The 25,156-nt window shown below is 39.3% G+C and overlaps 2 protein-coding genes across 3 annotated transcripts; one reads left to right on the top strand and one right to left on the bottom strand.

The window, feature by feature from the left end:
* Nucleotides 1–554: 554 nt before the first annotated feature.
* Nucleotides 555–6,133, bottom strand: LOC115994852 (telomere repeat-binding factor 2). 2 transcript variants are annotated; one of them, XM_031119147.1, is made up of 7 exons: nucleotides 5,969–6,133; nucleotides 4,741–4,955; nucleotides 4,319–4,533; nucleotides 3,096–3,180; nucleotides 2,320–2,403; nucleotides 1,563–1,912; nucleotides 555–946 (listed from the first exon to the last, which is right to left on the bottom strand). In XM_031119147.1, coding segments are annotated over exons 2-7 (885 nt in total). In that variant the 5' UTR covers nucleotides 4,891–4,955; nucleotides 5,969–6,133; the 3' UTR covers nucleotides 555–945. The 2 variants fall into 2 exon arrangements, with proteins under 2 accessions (XP_030975007.1, XP_030975006.1); XM_031119146.1 differs by lacking the exon at nucleotides 555–946 and having other exon boundaries at nucleotides 1,559–1,912.
* Nucleotides 6,134–7,553: 1,420 nt separating this feature from the next.
* LOC115950538 (NADH dehydrogenase [ubiquinone] iron-sulfur protein 4, mitochondrial) lies at nucleotides 7,554–12,264 on the top strand. The gene is made up of 5 exons (XM_031067728.1): nucleotides 7,554–7,804; nucleotides 8,214–8,302; nucleotides 9,005–9,134; nucleotides 9,872–9,901; nucleotides 11,824–12,264. Exons 1-5 carry the CDS (start codon nucleotides 7,643–7,645, stop codon nucleotides 11,899–11,901), a joined length of 489 nt encoding a protein of 162 aa, XP_030923588.1. The 5' UTR covers nucleotides 7,554–7,642; the 3' UTR covers nucleotides 11,902–12,264.
* Nucleotides 12,265–25,156: the final 12,892 nt, after the last annotated feature.

Raw genomic sequence — 25,156 nt, 5'->3', positions numbered from 1 at the left:
CAATCAATCAATATATAAATACAAGCATGATTGATAAAATTATATATAAAAAAATATTTTAGTAGTATTAGAACACAAATTAATATATTGATCAAACAAATTTAATAATATTATAGCTTAAAAGGCAGTAAAGCCAACGTCAAATTCTTCATTTAGAAATGATGAAGCATTCTTTCATTTTGATTACAAGTGAATCTAGAAACTAGAAAACATTTGTTTAAGTTGACATAATTTTATAAAATAAAAAATAAAAAGTCATATCATCACAACATGAAAAAATAAAAACCCTTAAACCTTCATCAAAACAAAAAAATTATCCCATAAAAAAAAAATTATGTTTTTGATAGGATCGGTAGGATCTCATACGATCCTACGTACAATCCTACCATTTTTACAATCCTAGTGCGATTCTAAACGTTTTGGTGAGGTAGGATCGTAAAATTGTGAGATTCTATGATTCGGATCGCAATTTTGACAACCATGCCAAGCACAGTAGTTAATAAACATAGGCTTGTTTTTAGTGAGCCGTGAACACAGCTTCTGAAACACAAATCTTAAGAAAGTTCATATTTTCATTTACTCTTCCATTGGCTCAAATGACTGTCACCACAACATATTTTTTTTTTGATAAGTGACTGTCACCACAACATATGAATTACATATGTATCTTGGCCCCCGAAGCCCCTATATCTATTTCTTTTAGTAGAATTACTCTTCATCCTTTAGTTCTAGAAGTAGGAAAATCTATAAGCTCCTAGCGAAATGACCGCAAAAAAGCAAACACAACTCAAATATCAATATCCCATTTATCAAATTTACAAACCTAAGCCATATATACAGTTATAGACATATTGGCAGAATTCAGAGCTGCACCAGTATGATCCTGAAGCCCAATGCACGATTCACCTTCGAAGAACTGGATACCCATATGTGAAGTTCACATCATCTGCAAAATTAGCAAAGATACCACTAGGATTAAGAACTATAAAGGACACTAACAGGATTAAAATTATATTCAGGTTATGAATATTGCAGCACTAGGATGACAAGAACCTTTCCACCGTAGCATAACATCCAAAGTCACACATCCTGGATTTCTGGGTGATTCACATGGGAATATGCAAAAATTTCACGTTGTAGTGGACAAAATAGTGTGATGTCAAAAAACAACACAAAAAAAGAAGAAGAAAGAAACAAGTACAGCTTTGAAAAGTATGGATCGGATTGGCATCAGTTTATTAACAAACAACAGAATGTTGGTGGCATATCCCCTTGGAAAAAGTGGAATAAAATGTCATTATGAGACCAGTGAAACATTGCATATGCAAAGGATTAGATAAGTATTTTTTGTGATGTAATGAAATAATAAAGACATCCAGCCAAGCTCTGAGAGCTTAACTAAAGAGGAAGTCCCAAGTTATATATAGAGGAAAAAATAACATAATTTCCCAAGCTTAGCTTTTTGACAGGATGTGATGCCGCATCCTAGATTCCTAACCATAAAATCTCTAGACTCAGGATGCTGGAATAGTTGAAGGGCAAAACATAAAAGAAAAATTTACCAAGCACGGAGTGTTCCACATTTCAATGCCTTCATTGCTGCTTTGGCAAAAACTTGTGCTGCTTCTGCTTCTGCTTCTGCTGCCTCTGCCTCCCTTGCAGCCTTTTCAGCCTCAGCAATAGCAGCTTCTGCTTCTGCAACTGCTCGTGCAGCAGCTGCAGCAGCCTCTTGTGCAGTCATGCCCTTCATCTTTGACAGCTCTGTGTCAACTTGGGTTTTAGTAAGAATGTTGATCTCTCTCTTTTCTGCTCTTGAAGAATCCTTCTGCCTTTCCTCCACAACTAACAAGGAAGAGCTTCTTCTTTTTTCAGAAAATGTCGAACTTGATGCAATCCTGTACTTATGTTTTATCTGTCAATGCAACCACCATAAAAAGTATCCAATTCTAAGTCAAGATGATACCATTTATTTTCCTGAAAAACCATATGTCCATGACTTACAAACTTATTACTCAAATAGTATTTAACTCTCATCACAAACAGACCTACATATGCATATCACAAATTCTAATTTCATGTAATCAACTAACAACCAATAGGACAACATAATCCTTTCTACAATTAAAATGTATTATCAAGCACAAGTTTTTGTCATATTAGATATATTTTTATATGACCTTGAAATAGGATATGTGTCAAATGGTTTTCAGGAATGCAGGAACAATTTTTCAGTCAAATAGCTTCATTGACTTATTAGTTTCCACAGACAAATGTTAATGTCTTTCCCTCTCTACACCAATATTTTGATTGATTGAGTACCTTAATTAATCTTCCATTTGCTGACATATGCTTTAACTTTGTCGACAATAGTTTTTTGAGGTTTGGTGGTGCCCAGTACCGCTCCTACAAGAAAAAAAAGAAAAGAAAACTAAAATGTTTAGAATCAAGCACAAGCATTGCCAATGTTTCTAAAAATCCTGAACTGAACATGCACTAGTACATCTTAAGTTGGGAGAGATTCTCTGATGCATTTTTTTTCAAAACTGAGAAAATATTACAAAAAATTTGATGAGCGTTTTAGTAGTGGGCCTAGTGGCAGATAATTTATGAGCAGCCCGAAAATAATAGTTATATTATCAAAGGCTGCTGGATACCCACTAGTTGTGAATTGTGATTGACAGAAAAATACTCAATAGTACTGCAGTCTTGGATCTAAGAACAAAATCCACATCAGTCATTGATTAATGTAATTGAAGAAACGATTAAATTGCTACTTATTAAAAAAAAAAAAAAAAAAAAAGAGTAACTGCATAAAGAGCTGCAGAAATCACAATAGTGTTTCTGTACAGTTAAAAGAATCATGATAAAAAGGAATACATTTGAAATAACCTTGTATCTGTATGAACACCAATTTATTAGAAACTAAGAGAAGGTAGAAAAGGAAATTTGCTCAAGGAAGAATTGGAATAGAAGGTCTTTACAACTTAAAAGCATTACAAGCACTAGATGTTCTGAAGTTTGACCATTTAGTATTTGTTTCTGCAAGCATGATAGGTTTACGAAGTCATAGCTTAAAGATACACAAGTGAGATTACCTCTATGTACAAAGCAATTGCAGCCCTGTCAGAACCCCTTGGCTCCTTCAGATTGGTAATAGCCTCTAATATAAGCTTATCCAACCTACAACCATGCAAAGGAGGGTCCAGCAGAAGAAATAAATAACAATGTTAAGAAAAATAGGATAACCTGGCTCCCATTACAAGTTTTTTATGGCCTATGACATCTGGAGACCCCCACCTGATCTTTGGAGGATCTCCCCCACACACCACCCCCCCCCCCCCCCCCCAAAAAAAAAAAAGAAAAAAAAGAAAAGAAAAAAGTGGACAGTAGGTTTGTAAGTTATAAAACCACCATCTTTTAGCTGTTATATATTGTAACATTGATCATGACTGATGTGCCATTTGCCAAATATTGAAGCCACAAAAATAGCCTAAAGAGATTTATCAACCAAGAGACATGTCTTCACTTTGAGTAAGTTTTCCAAGCATGGTACAATATGTGCAACTTAGATGGGGTGAGTCAAGCAATTTTAGCACATAGTTTATAAAAGACTCTCACTGAATGAAGTGAAATGAAAAAAAAAAGTCTATTAGAAAAAATGAGCTGTTTTTTCCCAGTGGTACAACCATTAGAAACTTAAATAAATATTTATAAAAGATGATACTTTAGAATTTAAAAAGGAATTAACAATGTTGTTCCAGTGACTTCTTTCAGCTGTGAAATTAAATTTACATTGCAATTCAGTAATATAATGAATGGCCGAAAATTTCATGTGAACTAAAATGTAGGAGTAGAGGAAAAGTTAGAGTTTTCCTTGATCATTAAAGTTTATGCATATTTTTATACTATACTAGAACAACAAAAACATCCCAACTAAGAGATCTTGCAGGATATTGTGATTATTCTTTCATGGAACAGATGTACTCTCCAATTATTCATTCCCACTAACTGGAAGTATTATTGAAATAAAATATTCCACCACCACTTGGCTACACTTTAGTAAGACCCCATGCCATGAACATACAGATTGCATGATTTTTAATTATCTGATAAACTCTTTCCCATAATTTCTTAAAAGAAAAGTAATACTAGAATTTAATAGATTCTTCTAAATTATAGCAATATAATAAGTTTCTGAATGGATTAACTACTATATGAAATCTAGATCAGATAAGTTAAGAATGAAAACTACTTAAAGTACATGTCGTCATCAGAAGTATCTACGTTTTATAGATGACAAAATTGCAAGAGATGTAACCTTGCAAATGGTTCCTTTGAATCAGCAGTCTGCAATGTTCCTCTCGAAAGCACAAGAGGCTTAGCATCAACAATTTCTGCATCACTCTGAGGTACAGTGATTAGAGAAATAGGGTTATCATCAAGTTTAGGGGTAGGTAGATCTCTTTTAAGTGCAAGTTTGGCCTTCTGACGGGACCCCCATATTGCCGTCACATTTATATTTCTCCATTTATCCTGTCCATATATAATACTCAAATTAATACACCACCACACATCATTTGAAATTGAAAAGTGAGTTAAGCATGGAGATTTTAGTTTCCCAAATGTGATAAACAGACGCACTATCCATAAGATCAAATTCTAGATCTTCAAAGCTGAATGAGTAATTACACTTTCTTCAGTAATGGTTGACAGTTCCAGCTGAAAGTATAAAATAGATACCTTAAGATCCACATTTGAACGTAGATGTAAGATGCCACTGAACTCTGGGTCAGTAAGTATTGTGCGCCATTTGCCTGCTCCATGTTTTAAGACTCCAGCTTTAAGGGCTGCTTCCTCTTCTGCTGTCCACTTTTGCTTAGGAGCACCCATCTTTTTTTTGCTAACGTGGGTGTCCAGAGCTCTTTGAACAAAATCTGTACAATCGATGCTGCTGCCTATCAGGACATACACCCATATACAGATAATCAGACACCGGATAGAAATTAAACACATATATACTGCAGCAAAGATAACCAACAAAGAAATCTTGAACAAAACATGCTGTTTTGGAATGTACATGTAAACCTTCAAGGACCCCTATCACCAAGATGAAAAAATAGAATGATAATATATACATTCGGGGAGGCAAGCTTGATATTAACATGCCGGACATGGTCACAAATCCGGGTATCGGGTTTAGGCTGTGACAATACCAATATCATCAGTATGACACAAATTTTATAGAAGCGCAAGCTTGTACTTGTATTGCCAGCAATGTGTCAAAGTATCAATGTAATGTGAAAAAAAAAAAAAACCAATTTACAACAAAGTAATCAAGCATTATAGACCTCGATCTGATACCTTAGTAGTTAGGTGTGGCTTAACTATTAATCAAGCAAAACCACAATTAAACTTCACCTCTTCACACAAGCTACCCATACTCACAGCCATATACAAATAAAAATTATGTACCACTTTTTAGTGTGGAATTATAGCTGGCAAACATAAATTCAATCTGGATGCAGACAAAAAATTAAAAAATAAATAAAATTTCAGCCACAAATATAACTTCAAATTATTCTCAAAGATGATAAAAGATTTTGTTTCAAACCCAGCTCCTAGGCAAAACTCATACTTAAGACGCAATGCTAGATCCTACTGCATATAAATGAAAACATAAGAAAGCACAAAAATCCATCCATTTGCTAATGAGCTAAATCTGATGAAAAACAATATCAGCATAATTTGATTAACGTTAAAAACAAACCAAACCAAACAAAACAAAAACTTTTGTAAAGAGAATGAAACGGAAAAGATTCAGAGACAATGTTATTCAATTCTAGCTCCGAAGTTTTTGGTAAGAACAGACTGACAAGAAAAAAGATTATTAAAAATATATATATATATATATATTAAAAAAAATAAAAAATAAAAACATAGAGAAGAAGATTTGGAGGCAGAGGTGTACCGGATCAAAGGAATTGCCGCAGAGATGAGAGATGGTTAACGTGGAAATCAGTTTGGTTTATGCCAAATTTTGTTAGAACAATTGACGAAAACATGCGAGTGAGACCTGCATATATAATTCTAAGAGTGTGAAAATTTTGATCTTTTTTCTTTTATCTTGTCCGAGAAAAACAACAGCTTCTGTTGCTCTTATTATGACTTATGGGTTATGAAACCTGCGACCACTATGTTTTCTGAAATTATGAATTTGACTTTAAAGTTTTCTAAATCAAATTCAATGTTGGTTGCATACGATAATATGCACTCGCACCCTTAGCAAATATTATTATTTTTATTTTTATTAATTTTTTCCGCCCATGAGCTAGGATACACAACAAAAATGCAGCAATAGTAAGGAAAAAAAAAAAAAAAAAAATCAAATGATACCAAACAAACATTGATGACTCAATTAGGGTATGAGCCAATAGTCTTGTAGTTGAACTAATACTTTTTAGCATTTTGAACTGAGATGTTTAAAATTCAAATTTTCTATCTTTTGTTATAACATTGAATCTATCAAACAAATGAGGGAATGATATTTTAAATCTAAAAAATTAACCTCTTAAAATTTTTAAAGTCATAAGAATTAATATTGAATTAACATTATTATTACGACTAGGATATATATAAATTTTGGAAGTATGACATACTTTAGGTAAAAAAAATATATAAAAGTCATGATTTTAGAAACCGAATTGGATTGGCTGGTTCAATTAGAAATCAAACCTTCAATTGGTCTAATAAAAACCATAAAATTGGTGATTCAATATTAAAAATTGTCGGTAAAAACTGAGAATCAGATCATTTTTTAGTTATCTGACCATTCCAAATTTAAAAATCATGATAAAAGTATAAAATTTAATTATTCAAAACAATTTTATTCATTTAATAGATATAGAATTAAAAATTTGACAATAATTAAAAATAAATAAATGATAAACCATTATACATTTTTTTTTAAAAAAATTTGAGAAACACACACACACATATATAGGAGAAGGGGATGAATAAGAGAATATATTCACACGCCATTATACATTGATATAACATAAACATAATTTGTTCAAAGATGAACTTATGGATAATTTATTTTCCTAGAGTGATATTTTGAAATTTAGTATTCCGCATCATTGGAAATATCACAATTAAATTTATGCTAGACTTTATGTTTTTCACTTGAACCTGAAGTTAGAGGTCTTGTATTTTCATGAGAATTTAGATATTTTTTAGAATTATAATCTAAAAAAAATCTTAAAAAAAAAAACTAAGAATTTATAAACTCTCAAAAATTAAAAGTTTCATTCATAAATTCATACATAATCGCAAAATCATCCAATCAATAATGCACATTATACTCCTATGGTATCTATTAGAAAAAGTGATTCTAAAAAATAAGTGTTATTATTAAAAAATGAGGGCTAGGGGCATATTTCATGTATAAATAACAAAATAGGGGCCAACCCGCAAATATGCCTAAGTATACTATAGTGTTAACACTCACACAGTGCTTGGTGGTAGTTTTACTTACTAGCATTACTATTGCTTTACTTTCAGTTCCAGTTTTTATTTTATGTGAAAGCAAAAAACTGTGGGCACTCACGGTGCTGTTGTACGCAACTACTCATAGCATAGATTGATGGCGAGCTCTCTGCAACGTAGTATCTGGAGCCATGGTCGTGGTCTCCGAACCACGCTAGTCCAGTGGTCCAGACCATTCTCCGCCGACGCACTGGTCGAGAGAAAGCCTAGCGAGATCGGCGTCGTCTCCGGAATCCCCGATGAACACCTTCGTCGCAGGGTACACCTTTTTTTTTTCTATAGGCTTCAATTTGATTCATCTTTTTTGACCCAGTTTCTAATGAATCATATTCTTTCAAGTTTTCATTTTTAATATATGAAATGAAAAATTTGACTTCTTGGGATTTGGGTATATTTTTTTTCTTGCTGAGATTGAATTTTTGCTAAGTAGACTTGGGCCTTTCCAATTTCAAACATGAAAATTGAGCTGGGTTTTGCGTGTGTGTGTGTTTGTGTGTGGATAATTTGATAGTTGTGAGCTGGGTATTTTACTTGCTAGTGTTTTGGGAATTGAGGGGAGCTGGAAATGTTTATATTTAGGCGGATTGGAAATGCGGTTTAGTACTGATAGGTTAAGGTTTTCTTTCAAAAGTACTTTTTTTTCTTCAATAATTTGAAGTGCATTGTAGGTTGTCATTTACGCACCTGCTAGAACTGCGACTCAACAAGGATCGGGAAAAGTTGGAAGGTGGAAGATCAATTTTATGTCAACACAGAAGTATGTTCTTTTTATCTGTATAAAGGGTTGTCATTTTTGTCTAGAAATTTGAATTCTCTTTCAAGTCAATGATTTTTTGTGGTAGGAATGTGTTCTAATTCGATTTGTAATGTGTAGGTAGGTAAATAGTGTTTGTTTCGTGCAATCTTATGTACTAGGCTTTCCACTGAGCAGCCTCAACGATCTATTAGAAATGACACTTACATGTGCTGAGACTATATTACTGATATATGCATAATCGCTAAACTATATTAAACTATTTATATAAGACTATAAATTAATCTTTTCCTGAAATTTTCAAATTTATACTAAACTATTTGATGATTAAAAGTGAAATCCCCAAGTTTATTCAAGTGATTTATTGTCAATGATTATTCTCTATTTTGTGAATACTTCCTTAAATTATTTGCAATTTAATGAATTACTAGAATAACCAAGAAAGCTAAAATGCTTCACTTTTACTGTACAATGTCTTTCTTGAATTTGGACCAAAGGGGAATGAACATCCTTTATACATTCAGGAAACTAACAGTCAAGCACAGGTTTATGGGTAACACATGTTACAATGTTTTCTGCCCTCAAATGTTTTGCAAGGAGCATGCAATCAAGTCCTTATATACGAATTTTAGTGCTCAATATTACTGGAATAATTATTTTATCACCTTTATCGTGTGATTAATGTTCCTACTAATATGTTTGTAGGTGGGAAAATCCATTGATGGGCTGGACATCCACTGGGGACCCATATGCCAATGTTGGTGATGCTGCATTGAGTTTTGATAGTGAAGAAGCTGCAAAGTCATTTGCAGAAAGGCATGGTTGGGATTATGTGGTATGTGTTATTTCCCTTTTTAAATATTTTCTACTGCAAGGGATTTTTTTTATAATTTTTATTTTAGGTAAATTACACTATCCTCCCTCAAGGTTTGGGAGAATGTCAGGAACCTCCTCCCATTTTCAGAAATGAGTTTTAGCCCCCTATTCACTATTTTGACGAAACAACCAAATTATTCTATTTTTTTCTTGTATGCTTTAAACTATTGTTGCAATTGCACATGCTTATACATTAGTTTTTCTTGTTTTGTGTTGTTTAGGTGCGTGTTTTAGCACAAGCAAGTTCAGTAGTTCACATCTTTAAGTTTGTGAGGGTTCTGGTCAATGTATGATTGTTATTGGACATGAAATATGAGTTGTGAATCTGCCTTTTGTTGTTCCCTTGTCTCAATTTTGTGTTGTTATTAGCTTTGTATCTGCTGTCTGCTTGTCTTGTATAATGCTTTTCTACAGTTTGGGAACTTTAAATTTGATGGCATTATGTTCTATTACCTTTTCTTTTTTTGAAACTTTAAATTTTTGTGTCAATATGTTCTGAATTTTTATTTTTCAGTTTAATTTCTGTGTCGTAAAATGCTTGTAGTTTCACTGTCGCTACTTTGCTTTCAAATTGTTTAAATTATTGGTTGAAAACTCCCATTGATAGTTCTTTGATGAATGCATATGTTTTTTCTTTGACCTCAAGTTTTTGTTCCCATTTATCCTATTGACAACAGTTCTTGAATTCATCTGCAGGTTAAGAAACGCCACACACCATTGTTGAAGGTTTGAGATTCTTCCACTTTCCTTTTGACAGTTTTAGCTATTTTCATGATCCTACAAATAGCTGAATTTATATCTTTAGGGTTATTGTTGGACTGGGGGACTCAACAATAGTTGTTAGATTTGACATTGAGATAACACTTTTTGGCTGGCCATAAGAATAGGGAACATGCTTGATTTTTTTTGGAAAATGGAATGATTAGGTTGAGGTCTTGGGTTCAAGATGCATTGGGTGTTTATGTGTTACTTATAATAATTAAAAGAAAAGAATTGGGTCCAGATGGGTTTACTATTGCCTTCTTCCAGTCTTGCTAGTTTGTGGTAATAACACTATAATGTTCTTCTCTGAATTTTATGATAAGTGCTTTTTGAAAAAAGTTTGAATGCTACCTTAACATTTGTGACTTTAATTCCAAAGGAAATGGGTGCTATTGAAGTAAAGGATTTTAGGCCAATTAGCCTTGTGAGTAGTATATATAAAATTTTGGCAAAGGTGCCTAATGGTGGGAGGCTTGGGATAAGCTTTTGACATCCTAGATTCAAATCCCCACGAGGAGTTTCCATGGATTACCTGATACACACTTCTGGCAGGCGGAGTCATGTATCTTGAGTTTACCCCCCAAGGGTGGGTCCAAAGGACCTTTCCTTGGTAAGGTTCCATGTCATCAAAAAATATTTGGCAAAGGTTTTAGCAAACCGATTGAAAGGGGTATTAGAGGAGATAGTGTCTGATATGTAGAATGCCTTCATCCAAGGGCGACAAATTCTTGATTTGGTCTTGATAGCGAATGAATGTTTGAATAGTCGTCTAAAATCTAGCAGACCAGGGGTGCCATGTAAATTGGATGTGGAGAAGACTTGCGATCATTTCAATTGGGATTTTCTGCTGTGTGTGGTTCAAAGGTGTGGTTTTGGTGAAAGATGGATGAAGTGGGTGGAGTTCTATATTTCTACTGTAAAATTCTTTATTTTGGTGAATGGCACACCTACTGGTATTTTTGCTAGTAGCAGAGGTGTCCAGCAGGGGGATCCACTATTCCACTTTCCCATTGCTGTTTGTGATTGTCATGGTAGCTTTGGGTAGGATGATTACAAGGGTGGTGTCAGGAGGGTATCCGAAGTTTCCGTTGACAATTTGAGTGGTAAGTCATCAAGAGCCTTGTAGTTCAATTGGTTGGCACCTCTTGGTGTTTTCAATAGAGACATCCAAGGTTCAAATCCCCTCTCCCCCAACTATTGAATTGTCAAAAAATTTGAGAGGTGAGTCATTTCTCTTCTCTTTGTGGATGATACACTCATCTTCACTTTGAGTAGGATGATGATACACTGAATGAGAAGCCACATGGATTCAGGTGGCTGAAATGAGTTCCAGCAATGCTGGTGGAAGGAGCCAATAGTTGATAATATAATCTATGGTGGCAATGAAACTTAGAAAGAGAGTTCTTTCGAATAATCAAGGGAGAAAAATGTGATTGGTCAATAGTTGATAATATAATCCAAGGAGCCAATAAGAAGCAGCCAATTTTAAAAAATAAATCAGATGTATTAAATTTGGATGGGTTGGGTTTGTTGGGTAGGTTTTTCTCACACTTGACACCTGCCTGAATACTAAATTTCCTCAAAAAACTGCCCCCCCATGGCCCAAGCTGACTTTCTACTTGTTCAAACCCATCCGCGACCCTTTAGGTCAGGTTTCTAGGTTATTAAGCACCACTGTCTGGAATATTGATTCATTGTGGCCATGTAAGTTCACGATTTAGATGGGTTTTAGTCAGCATGTGGCTAGTCTTGTGTTGTTGTATCGACACATGACCCAAGAAACATAACATGATCATAGCCATCCTTAGAATATTGTTTCATCTGCTTGTTCAAAATATCCATATCAGCCCTAACTATTGTAGAACCCTTTTCTGTTCTGGTTGCAGGTGAAAACATATGCAGAAAACTTCAAGTGGAAGGGTCCCCCGAAAACTGAGGTTCCCCAAAAAACTGAGGAAAACTGATTTTATTTCTCTCACTGATCTTTTCTGTTGGTTCTATCATAAGGCAATGGGGCATGCAGTTTTCATTTGAAAGTCACTCATCCCGAATGAATTCCTTGATTTTAATAAATGGGAGTTATGGTTGTACCCATTTTGTAAAATCATAGCAAGTTTAAGTTGCATTCCCTGTACAATTAATTGATTGGACAGTTGTCTCTTGTGTCCTCTTTCTTTGTATTCAAAGGGATTACTACACCAGCTTTGTTTCCTATTCCTTTGTTTGACGTTTAAGTCGTTCATGCTTTGGTTTACAAACCTTGCTCCTCAATTCTGCATTGGAGGAGCTGATGCCATGTGTTTCTGAAACTGCTATTCTATCGATAATCTGTTTAAATGGTTAGGTGCTCAATAATAAATATCAGGGATGGCGCAAATGGTTACCAGAAGTATATTTAACTCAACTTTGAGGTACCTTGCTCATCACCAAAAATGCCTTCGGCCACTGGCCCTAATGATACGTAACCCTTCATTTTTGGAGAGGTGATGTGGCACGATGCTGCTGGTGTCTTGAATTGAAGGATCCTTAGGCTTTGGGTTCTTAATTTTCCGGGTTGGCCTAGAAAACATTCACACTGAATACAAAATTTGTTGAAGATGATTAGAGACCAAATAGGCCAATGCCCATTCTAGGCCAGTAGCCAAGGCTTCCAACTACATCCAAGAGGCAGGTGAAATATGCCATGGTAGAGCACAAACCTATAATAAGCTGGTCAATAGCTCCTGTTGTTTGGTGAAAGGTTGTTTCACACATTACTAAGTGTCTGTTTGGGAACAATTTATTTAGCTTTTTGCTAAAAATGTGCTAAAGTATATTTATACCTTGAAAAAAAATTGAAAAAGTGATAAAAAGCGAGAAAAAGTAAGGTTTTAAAAAATTATACATAACTAAAAGCTAAAAGTTGAAGTTGATACCAAACAGACTCTTAAGTCTGCCAAAAAAAAGTCTCACGAGCATTTTGCAAGGTTTTAAACGAGCCGAGCAAAGCCAAATTGAGTCGAATATTAAAAGTTTAGATTTGTTTATTTAGTTCTATTTTGAACACAACTCAAACTTGAACTCATTACTAAACAAGATTACAAGTTTAGGCTTAGTTCATAACATGTTTAACAAGCTTGAGTTTATTCACAAGTTACTTGATTACACTTACGAGGTAATTTGTAGAGTAGCATGAGTTTGCTACACTATATCGTTAGTTAGCAGGAAGTGGGAAGAAGTTTGGAGGATAACATCTCAAGTCTTTGAGGCTCGAGTTCAGTGAAGAAAAAGATATAGAGATATTTTTGCCACATGGAAATCAAGTCTTAAAAACTTGAGTTCCATAGAAGAAGAAGATGAATTTGAAGAACCCGATGAAGATCTGAGATTCTTAAGAAATTGAAGACGAAGAGAAGAACCCATAGAAGATCTGAAGAAAGAACATGATGAAGATCTAAAGAAATTAAAGAAAGAACATGATGAAGAAAGGAAACCATGGAAGAACACGATGAAGAGCCCACAGAACCCACGGAAAAACACAATGAAGAACCCAAGCACAAAGAAGAAAGGATTCCACGGAAGAAGAACCAAGAAGAACAATGAAGAAGAAAGTACCAGGTGAACACAGGAAATCAAGTTTTAAATACTCGATTTCCATGTGGATTTTTTCCACATTGCCATCACATACAAATCGAGTTTTACAAACTCGAATTCCACCTTTGAACTCGAGTTAAAACTCAAATTCCATCTTTGAACTCGAGTTTTAAAGTCTCGAGATGTTAGTTTGCTACATAATTTTGTAAAATGACAACTAACTAAAATATTTCAAAAATAATGTTAAATGCAAAAAAAATTCTTACACTTACATAGTGTAGGGGCCTTTTATGCTTTTGGGCTAAGGCTTTCTACAGTGGGTAGGAGAGTTGGGCTTGACTTGTTATCTCTGTAGGATCTACTCAGAGTCAATATGTGCACAAGATAAGAGAGCCCAAACCCCAACTTATTCAATCTTATTACTGGATTAGGCCATAAAGTTGTACATTTTGGACTTTTCATTCAATGAAATTACAAAGAGTGGGTTTGTTACGAGAGAGAAAGAAAAGATTTGTCTATTAATGCATGCTATTTTTACCGTTTACACCCTTCTATTTTATTAAGTCTTACTTCACTCTTTCTCTTTTCTCTCTTCTTTCATTTTCAACTCTTTGTTTAGATTGCCTAAGTCACTATCCCCCTTCCTCTTATGGATATTGTTCCTATTTATACACCTAATCAAGCTTGTGTGATTTCTCTCTTTTACCCTCATTGCTCACCAACCATTTTGTCTCCTGCAATCACTCTTTAGAGGTGCCTACTACCTATCTGGTTGTATGGGGTTCAACCTCCACTACCTCTAAGCATGTACAACGTTTTCTCTTTCTTCCACTATGTATCCCATGACAACTCTCATCCATTTCGTTCTCTTGTGTACCTCTCTCTCCCCTTTGAATGGTAAAACCTTGGGTCTCTTTCTATTAACCTCTCTAGCATGCATCAAGTGCTCCCTAGCCAATTTACTACTTATTTTGGATAAAGATGCTTTCCTAGCAGAGCACCTCCTAAAAGAGGTCCTGGTAGGATATAGGAAATATACTTTCCTTTGCAGCAAGCTTTGCTTGCGCTCCAAACTGATGGCGTCACGGCGTTCTCCTTGACGCTGCCCCAGCGCTCTCCCCCTTTAAGAAGTTTGTAAAAAGGCTCACGTTTTTTGGCTTCCTATTCCTATAAAGCAAACAACCCCCCCTTGGTTGTGGCAACTTTCTACTCTTCCTGAGCTGTCTTGCCGTATCTAAAATGGCTTTGAGCATCTGGCTTCACCAATTGCTGCCTGCTTTCTCCTTCTTCGGCACTTCCCAGTCCACAACAGACCTGATCTTCTCTTGATCCATTTGAATCACACCCTTGCTGATCCAATGGCCGAGAAAGAGCATTTTCGTTTGTAAGACAAGAAGGCAATGGTTGCTCGACGAAGCTATGGGGAATCGGCGGTCCGACGTAGTGCGTGTTAGGGGAGTGACAGCGATGGATGCTCTCTGTTTCCCAATGCTGAGTTGACATCGAGCGTGTTTTGGCGCTTAGGACGGGGAGTGGTGACCCCTACAAAGCCTTTCGCCATGCACACGCGGGTATACGTGATAATGGCTCCAAATGGTCTAGATTTAGGTTTTAGGGATTAAAAGTAGGAAAACAAGCAAGAAATTAGAGATAGTGAAGCGAAAGAGAAAACGGATGATAAAACGAGCTTTTGATATGGGCAGCCCTTTATTCTATTCCTTCCTCTAGCCAGGAATAGCGGGCTGATTGCTTCAAAACTGCAGATTACCCCCGGGGGTACCTTGCATACAAGAAGCTGGCTGCTTGAACTCATTAACTCATTTATGAAGAGGCAACGCACTTATGACGCTGCGCTACGGACTAGTATGTTCTGGCCTACAGCTGGGCGGAGTTCGGTCGTACCTCCCTCATCCCTTCGGATGTAGGACATCCTACGGGCCCTTACGCTTGATGCAAGTGCTTGGCTGTGGGCTAGTTTTTCCCCCCTCCACCAAACTACACCCTTTGTAATTCCTTCAGCCATGGGTCCACCTTCCTTGCATTGGTTAGGTACAGGTTGGTGGTGCTTTAGCCATTGCATTTTTGTTTTTTCTCTTCAGGCCTTGTTTTCTTCCTTTTCCACACGGTTTTTGTTGCTGTTATTTGAATTTTTTTTTGGTCCCTTTTATTTTGCCTTTCCATTTGCGTTTGCCCCTTTATAGAGAATGGTGTAAGTTTGTTGGGCTTGCCTCACCTTGTCTTGCTGTCAGTGGGCCTTTCCAGGTCTCTCCCTTATTGTTTTCCATTAATTCTTGCTAGCTTGCCTATTGGGCCTTATGCCTCATTCCTTCTTCTTTTGCCCATTCAAGGCCCATTCTTATTTCTGGGAGAGGGCCATTTCATCTTGGCTGATTCTTCCATGTTGCCCATATCCCGTAGTGGGTCAATAGATATTTCTCCTCCTTGGGCCTTTGCTTGGGCCATGCTTATTCACTTCCTGGGCCTTAGGGGCATGGCCCTATTGATTTGCTTCTATCCTCTAATTTCTTTTGTCTTTTTCTTGGTTTGGATTTTTTGCTTTTGGCCCTTTAGGTCCATATTATCAAAAGTGGGTTTCAACACATGGTAAAATTGTGACTAAAATTTTTTACTCCTTAACAAATTTATGAATTTTTATTACAAATAGAAGGTTTATATTATTAATAACATATAAATAATAATTTGATATTATATAGACCTATTTACAAATTTACACAATTTAATCTTAAGTCTATATAAATATATTTTTATATAAGTATATGTGGGGTCAAAGAATTTGGCAACCCCGGCCCACCTTATACTAAGCCCAAGACCCACGTCGAGGAGGAAGAAATGCCTGAGGACGGACGAAGAAAGTCCAAATTGCCAAGAAGCATCGCCGAGGACAATCCTGTTCTTGGCCAACTGAGATCCTAGAAGAGAAGAGCGGCACGCCATCAAAGGTAGCCTCCCAGGGCATCCCAAGAAAAAGGACAAGTACTGTGGGTTAGCCATGGGAGCATGGTGGAGGAGCAATTCAAGGAGAAACTATCACCTCCATATTAAATGCTCACAACTAACGTTCTGGCCGCATTAATGAGGAAATGATCCCTGAACAGTGCAGCCTTAGTTGCTGCAACTCACAGAAGGTTTGGGAAGGCGGCTGATAGGACAAGCACTCAAGTAGTAACTTGCATGATCAACAGATGAAGGGCTAAGATCAACTGGAAGGGGATATATAATGTGACAAATCCTCCAATAAGAGGGGGGGGGGGAGAGAGAGAGAGGATCGGGAATTAGAAATGGAGAATATTGTAGCAGTTTGTATCATCTTTGAAACCTTTGTACCCAAGCACTGAAGAAATAAAAAGAACAACAAGCTCCTCGGATGAGGGCTGAGGACTGAATTTCACATTTTGGTCCATGTCCTTATTACTCAACCCACTGATAACCATATCTGGTTGTTGTAACCCTCACTTAGGCCTAGTTCTTAAACTCACTCTCTATAAATTTATTGTATTGGGCTAGTTGGGCCTGAGTCCACTCATCTAATAGAAGAAGTGCTCAAACCCAGTCCCTACAATTGGCGCCGTCTGTGGGGAGAACTTGTGTGTTAGTAAGGGCAACAATCAAGCATGGTAGGATTAGGCCCTCATCAAGCAGGCTTCCATCAGCCTGAACAGTCTAGATCCCAACAACAGGGTAACTTTCCTAACCCTGAGCATGATCAAAATGAAGATAATAGAAAGTTTCGAGAGGGAAGTGTGCACACCACTCAAACCAGCAAAAGTTATTCTCGTGTGGGCAGTTACGTGCTCCAGAGACAAAATAACAACCGGGCCATGCAACCAGAAGAAGTTAAGAGTCATGTATCCTAGAGACAGAATGATAAGCAGGCCATGCAGTGAGAGATAGCCAATTTGAAGAGAAAGCTGCGCCATGCACAACGAAGGTGATCTCATTCTAGCCCTGACATGCCCTCCGATGATGAAAGCGATGATGACTATAGGTAAAGATCGAGAACTCCTCCAAGCGAGACCTTCTTTCACGAAGAAGAGCACTACCGAAGGCGTAAACGTAAAAGCCCATCTCCTAGGGGCTTGGGAAACGATGCCATGAGCAGGGCATTAGATTAACTCTCCAAATCACCTTTCACATGCCGTATAGAAGGGGCTACACTTCTTCGACGATTCCAATAGTCAACCTTTGCCATTTATAACGGCAAAACAGACCCCGTGGAGCATGTGAGCCAGTTTAACCAAAGGATGACTGTCCATTCTAAAAATGAGGTGCCGATGTGCAAGGTTTTCCCATCTAGTTTGGGACCAGTGGCGATAAAGTGGTTCAATGGCTTAAAGACGAATTCCGTAGATTCGTATAGGCAGCTAACCCAAGCTTTTGTCTCCCGTTTCGTTACAAACAGCAGAGCTCCTCGGCCCTTGAGTGCTTTATTGTCGTTATCCATACATGATGAAGAAACTCTAAAGGCTTACTCGAACAGATATTGGGAGATGTATAATGAAATAGACGACAATTTTGACGATGTCGCCATCAGCACCTTCAAAAATAGTTTCCCAGCCGAGCACGGCTTGAGGAAGTCTCTGACTGGCAAGCCTGCCACCAGTGTGCGCCAACTAATGGATCGGATTGATAAGTATAAACGAGTAGAGGAAGACCAGCTGTAAGGTAAGGGAAAAGAAAAAGTTATCCCTCAGGAGATGAGGGATTTCAGTTCGGACCGATATAACAGCAACTGCCCGAGGAGAGATTTCGTAGGGCAATCCGGAGTAACCAACACACAGACTGTCAATATTGTATTCCGAGAACTAGTACATCGAGTGTTGGAGAAAATCAAGAACAAGCCATACTTTAAGTGGCCAAATAAGATGGCGGGAGAGTCCACGAGGCGTAATCAGAACTTTTATTGCCAATACCACCAGGACCACGGACATACCACAGAGAATTGCAAGAACTTCTGGAACTACCTGGACCAGCTAGTCCGAGAAGGAAAGTTGAAGCACCTTCTACATCATTCCAGTGGTCATCAAAGCCAGACCCATTAGGAACCCCAGAGAGATACTGCCTTAAGGCCACCCCTAGGAACGATCAATATAATCTTGGTCGCGCTAGAAAGAACAGGCATGCGCCCTTCACGAGTGTTTTCTGTGGCTCAACGGCCTGCCGAGGAATCCCAACCAGAGCCGAAGAGGGCTAGAATGAATTTTCGCCCAACCTTGAGTTTTTCAGAAAAAGACAAGATCGGAACCACCCAACCCCATAACGATGCGCTATTGATCACTCTCAGAATCGGGAACTACGACGTGAAAAGGGTGATGGTGGATGGTGGCAGTGGGGCCGAGGTTATGTACCCTAACCTCTACAAGGGGCTGAGGTTAAAACTGGAAGATTTGATGCCCTATAACTCCCCTTTGATGAGTTTCGATGGGAAGCTTGTTATTCCAAAGGGCATGATTAGGCTACCCATCCAGACCGGCCTAGAGACAGTGGAGGTGAACTTTATCGTGGTGGACACTTACTCCCCCTATACGGCCATCGTCGGTAGGCCTTGGCTCTATACCTTGGGGGCTGTTGCCTCCTCCTTGCATTAAAAGGTGAAATTCCCGTCAGGGGACCAAGTTCTCGAAATCCGTGGTTGCCAAACCACGGCAAGGCAGTGTGTGGTGACTGCCATCTCACATCGGCTCGATGCGGAGTCCTCGGCCTTTGCTGAAAAGAACTTATAGCAATCAAAGGCCCTGGTGTCGCCTCTTGATACAGCTGTCGAGGAGGCAAAATGCGAAGATCTAGAGAAGGTGGTCATTGGTGATGACTCGGAGAAGTTCTTTAGGGTAGGGGCTCAGCTGCCTCTTCAGGAGAAGGAGGAGTTGATTAAGTTTTTCAAAAGAAATATTGACGTATTTGCATGGGATGCTTGCGATGCTCCCGAGATTGATCCAACCTTCATCTGTCACCATCTCAATGTCAACCCGTCCATCACTCCTAAGAAGTAGCCACCCCGTCGCCCATCAAGAGAGCACGCTGATGCGATTAGGGACGAAGTGGTGAAGTTTAAGCGTGCGGGGGCTATCAAAGAGGTTTTTTACCCCAAATAGTTGGCCAACACCGTGGTGGTCAAGAAGAAAAGTGGAAAATGGTGGGTTTGTGTAGACTTCACAGACCTAAATAAAGCATGCCTAAAAGACCTGTTCCCCATGCCTCGCATAGACCAGCTGGTAGATGCAACAGCAGGCCATCCTTGGATGAGCTTCTTAAATGCCTTTCAAGGCTATCATCAAATACCACTAGCCCTGGAGGATCAGGAAAAGACAGCCTTCATGACACTTACTGGGAACTACCACTACAAGGTAATGCCGTTCGGTCTGAAGAACACAGGGTCCACTTATCAAAGGATGATGACAAGAATGTTTGAGCCGCAGTTGGGTAAGAGCATCGAAATCTATGTTGATGATATGGTGGTGAAGAGTAAAGTGGTGTTTGAGCATTTAGGAGATCTCGACAGCACCTTTGATGTTTTAAGGAAGCACAAGCTGCGCCTAAATGCTTCTAAATGCTCATTTGGTGTGGGATTAGGCAAGTTTTTAGGCTACATGGTTACTTATAGGGGAATTGAGGTTAACCCTGACTAGATCAAGGCTATTAATGATCTAAAACCACCGCAAAACACTAAGGAGGTCCAAAAGCTTACTGGAATGATCGCGGCCTTGAATCAATTCATTTCCAGGTTGGCAGATAGATGTAGACCGTTCTATCTCTTGATCAACAAGTGGAAAAGATTTGAGTGGTCCGAGGATTGTATTGTTGCCTTCCAGCAACTCAAGGAATACCTATCCTGGCTACCTATCATGTCCAGTCCTGAGGCCGATGAAGTCCTATACGCATATATTGCTATGACCTCTCATGCTATGAGTTTGGTGCTAATACGGGATGACAATGGCCTTCAAAAGCTAGTCTATTACGTGAGCAAGTCGCTGCATGAAGCCGAGGTCAGATACTTACCCTTGGAGAAAGCCATACTGGCTGTGGTTCATGCTACGCGAAAGCTTCCCCATTATTTCCAAGCCCACACAGTGGTTGTTCTAACCCAACTACCTTTGAAGTCTGTACTTCGGACTGCTAATTACACTGGAAGGATTGCCATATGGAGCACAATTCTGGGAGCTTTTGACATCAAGTACATGCCCCGGACCTCTATAAAGGGCTAGGTCCTAGCTGACTTGGTGGCCGAATTTGCTGAACCAATAGTAGAAATAGTAACAGAGGAGCGCAATATGGATGGAAAATCGTTTGGAGTGATCTCTATGCCAAGACCCCTATGTTGGAAGGTGTACGTTGATGGCGCAGCAAATCAAAGGGGGTCCGGAGTAGGGCTAGTCCTAGTATTTCCTGAGAAGACTATCATAGAGAAATCTCCGAGACTTGGGTTCTCGGCCACGAATAACGAAGCCGAATATGAGGCCTTGTTACAAGGAATGAACATGGTGCAGAAAATGAGAGGAAAAGCAGTAGAGATGTTCTCGAACTTGAGATTAATAGTGGGCCAGGTAAAGGGAGAGTTGGAAGCCAGAGATGCAAGGATGCAAGAGTACTTAAGCCAGGTCAAACGCTTGCAGTCAGACTTCGATCTTTTCAGCCTGTCACACATCTCCAAAAGTGAAAACACTTATGCAGATTCATTGGCCACGCTTGCTACCTCCTCGGCAGGGGGTTTGCCTCGAATTATTCTTGTCGAGCATCTGGATAGAGCAAATGAGGTTACAAAAGGCATGGTCCATATCCATGAGGTTAGAGTGGGTCCTAGCTGGATGGACCCTATAGTGAGGTTCCTTAAAGATGATATCCTGCCTGAGGAGAAGTCAGAGGCTGAAAAAATACGAAGAAACACTCCTCGGTTCTGGTTGTTCGAGGACCACAAATTGTATAAGCGCTCCTATTCTGGGCCATATTTACTGTGTATTTACCCTGAAGAGCTGCACGAAAGGATCTGTGGGAGCCACACAGGAGGAAGATCTCTGTCACACCGAGCCATTACCCAGGGATATTGGTGGCCGGGGATGCAGAAGGAAGCCCTAGAATATGCTAAGAAATGTGACCAGTGCTAAAGGTTTGCCCCAAATATTCATCAGCCAGAAGGGGTCCTCAACCCTTTATCCAGTCCATGGTCGTTCGCCCAGTGGGGCCTGGATATTGTAGGCCATTTCCCCAAGGCAGCAGGAAATAAGAGATATTTGTTGGTCGGCACAGATTACTTCACCAAATGGGTCAAAGCTGAGCCATTGGCCAACATCAGAGATGTGGATGCTAAGAAATTCATTTGGAGAAACATTGTTACACGATTCGGGGTCCTTTGTACCCTCATTTCAGATAATGGACTCCAATTTGATAGCAAAGCCTTCACAAGATACTGTTGCGAACTGGGGATCACAAACAAGTACTTAACCTTAACTTATCCTCAGGGAAATGGACAGGCCGAGACTGTCAACAAGGTCATAGTCAATAGGTTTAAGAAGAGACTGGATGACGCCAAGGGAAGATGGGTAGAAGAGCTGCCACACGTCTTATGGACTTACCGGATTACACCACGACGATCAACAGGGGAGACACCTTTTGCCATGACCTATGGGGCCGAGGTTGTTATCCCTCTAGAGGCAAGCTTCCCAACGTTGAGGACGAGCTCCTTCACTCCAAGCAGTAATGATGAACTACTAGGGAAGAGCCTAGATCTGATCGATGAACGAAGAGAAAAGGCAGTGATCCAGTCGGCTTATTATCTCCAGAAGCTCAAGCAGGAATATAATGCCAATGTGAAGTTGAGACCACTAGCACCAGGGGACATAGTGTTGAGGAAAGTTGTGGGTGCTGCCAAGAACCCCTTTTGGGGAAAGTTGGGACCTAATTGGGAAGGACCATACCGAGTTACTTCAGTAGCAAGAATAGGTGCATACTACTTAGAAGATTTAGATGAAAAAGTTGTACCTTGTCCACGGAATGTAAATAACCTGAGAATGTATTATTATTAACAAAAACATTTCTCTAATTCAAATTTAAAGTCTATTATGATTATATGTCTTGTATTTTGGCAACCATCTAAGTACTAGACAGAACCAAGGTCTTGCATGGTCCTCGAACTCAAACTTATGGGGAAACTACAGAAAAATTTTAGTACTAGACAGAACCAAGGTCTTGCATGGTTCTCGGACTCAAACCTATGAGGAAACTAGTTACTTCCAGAAAATTTTTAGTACTAGACAGAACCAAGGTCTTACATGACCCTCAAATTCAAATCTATGGGGAAACTAGTTACTTCCAGAAAAATTTTGTACTAGACAGAATAAAGATCTTGCATGGTCCTCAGACTCAAATCTATGGGGAAATTAGTTACTTCCAGAAAAATTTCAATACTAGAAAAAACCAAGGTCTTGCATGGTTCTCGGACTCAAACCTATGGGGAAACTAGTTACTTCAAGAAAGATCTAAATACTAGACAAAACCAAGGCCTTGCATGGTCCTCGGACTCAAACCTATGGAGAAACTAACTACTTCCAGCAAGAGTTTAGGTGGCAGGTAGAATCCAAATGTTGGGCGAATCCTCGGACCACAACCTTTGAAGAAATTAGCAAGATCAAGCATCCATGCAAGTTGCGAATATAGCGTAAGTATACGCTCGGTACCTCGGATCATATATTCGGCCCCCGCCCCCTAAAAATGTGAGCAAACGCAAACTAAGTGTCCCTTTAATGCTGGTGAGTTAGAATTTAAATGTTTAATTTCAAATATGGTATGTACATAACCATTTTTACCCATTAGGATAACCAACTCATGAGACAGGAGATTCACACTAATAATAATAATAATAATAACAATAAACACATAATGTAAAAGAAGGAATTTCGTACATTTAATCTAAAGGTCTAATTACAACGATTCCAACGTTCACAAAAAAAAAAAAAAAAAAAAAAAAAAAAAAAAAACAGAAGCTAGCCAAGATGGCCTATTTCTTCAGTTTTATCCTGATTCCATCCTTGGAGAGCTGAGGATCCTTGGAGCCCTCATTTGGGGGAATAGTCTGAAGGGGCTGAACTGAGAGAGCTGACTCCTCGGCATGAAAGGCCTGAGCATCAGCTGTAGACTTTACAGTCTTCTAGGGCACTTCAGGGTTCGAGCCTTCATTTGTTTCGGTTACCCTAGAAAGCTCACTCTCCTTAGCTGGCTCGTCAGGAGCGGTTATGGTCAGAGCAGCTTCAGGCCGAGCAGTTTCAGCCTCCTCAAGAGCAACCTCAGCCTCGGAGCTAGCGGGGGCATTTTCCCGGATGGCAAGAGGGTAGTATACATTCTCCACCTTCCACAGGTCGGATGACACCTCAACCCCAGCTTGTTTAAGGGCTTCATTCCAAACCTGGGAATAATAGAGCCTGCATACCCCAGGTACTTGAGCCTTGAGAGTGGCCTGGGTCTCAGCCACTCTCAAGTCATAAGCCTTCTCTTCAGCTTTCTCCTTGGAGCTCTCGGCCTCCGTCCTGGCGAACTCCGCCTCTGCCTTAGCCCTCAAGGCTTCATCCCTGGCCCTCTCCGCGACGTTCTTGGCCTCCTCTGCCTCGGCCAACTTCTTCTTTAGATCAGCGATTTGCTCCTTGGCAATCTTCAGCTGATCCTCAGTCTCGAGTAGGCGCCTCGTCTGGCTTTCGGCCTGTTTTTGAGCGCAAGCTAGGTCTGATTCAGTGCTATCTTGGGCCCTTGTCATCTCCTTCAGATCCTCCCTTGCTTTTAAAAGATCAGCCTTGAAGTTTTTAAGGGTCCCCGTAGCATCCAAGTGCTTGTCACGCTCGAGCTCTAGGGTCCTGCTCTGTTCGTTAGCTACCTCTTCTAATCTATAAGTGGCTTGGACAGCCTGTCAATTGAAACAAGCACACGGTAAGTTTGAGACCAAGGGACAAAAATCAATGGAATCACAAATGTTAGAAGTCTTACCATGCCCAAGTACCTTTTGATGCTGAGAAAGATCTCCTGCCTCCTCAAATTCCCCAACTTGGCCATATCGGCAGGAAGTAGCAAGGATCTCTCTAACGCATCGGCCACATAGGTGCCTTCACCCCCTCAGAAGTCCCTGAGGGAGGCGTTGTCCATCAAAGGCTCTCCGTGAAGCATTGGGGCAGGAGGCCAAGTCTGGGGCTCGGACTGATTGACGGCTTCTTTTTCTTGGCCCTGGTGCCGTATTTTTAGTTGTTTCGAAGCTTGTCGGGCTTCATCTTCCTCCTGGAAGGAGTGAGACCTCCCCCCATCCATGGGCTCTTTGCCTTTGGAAGCCCTTTTCCTTTTTGGATCAGCGGGCTCGGGCCACTGAGGAGGAGGAAGAAGTTTAGACCGTGGAGATGATGGCTGTGACTAGGTGGAAGATGACCTGGTATGAGCAGGCTGAGGCTTGGGTGGAGGAGGAGGAAGCTTGGATTGTGGCTTCCCCGGCGCGTCCTTCCCCGGATGGCCTTCAATTAGGTTGAGCAGGTTGGTTGGAGGTTTCCTTTTAAAACCCATTTCAACCTGAGAAAAAGTCCCTTCTGATAGGAGATCCGCTTCAGTCAAACTGGGGTCACCTAAGTCATCAGAGGGATTCTCAGATAGATCAACTTGGCCGAA

Source organism: Quercus lobata, chromosome 6 (genome assembly GCF_001633185.2).
Source record: "Quercus lobata isolate SW786 chromosome 6, ValleyOak3.0 Primary Assembly, whole genome shotgun sequence".
NCBI classification, from domain to species: Eukaryota; Viridiplantae; Streptophyta; class Magnoliopsida; order Fagales; family Fagaceae; genus Quercus; species Quercus lobata.
This window is presented reverse-complemented; position numbering and strand designations above follow the sequence as displayed.

Excerpts from the sequence above, each read along its gene's own strand:
- LOC115950538 (XM_031067728.1), top strand. The coding sequence starts at position 7,643 with ATGGCGAGCTCTCTGCAACGTAGTATCTGGAGCCATGGTCGTGGTCTC. Across the intron at positions 9,135-9,871 it reads GGCATGGTTGGGATTATGTG|GTTAAGAAACGCCACACACC; the intron begins GTATGTGTTATT and ends ATTCATCTGCAG. Across the intron at positions 9,902-11,823 it reads GCCACACACCATTGTTGAAG|GTGAAAACATATGCAGAAAA; the intron begins GTTTGAGATTCT and ends TTCTGGTTGCAG.
- LOC115994852 (XM_031119146.1), bottom strand. The coding sequence starts at position 4,890 with ATGGGTGCTCCTAAGCAAAAGTGGACAGCAGAAGAGGAAGCAGCCCTT. Across the intron at positions 2,404-3,095 it reads CAATTGCTTTGTACATAGAG|GAGCGGTACTGGGCACCACC; the intron begins GTAATCTCACTT and ends TTTTTCTTGTAG. Across the intron at positions 1,913-2,319 it reads CAAATGGAAGATTAATTAAG|ATAAAACATAAGTACAGGAT; the intron begins GTACTCAATCAA and ends TTGCATTGACAG.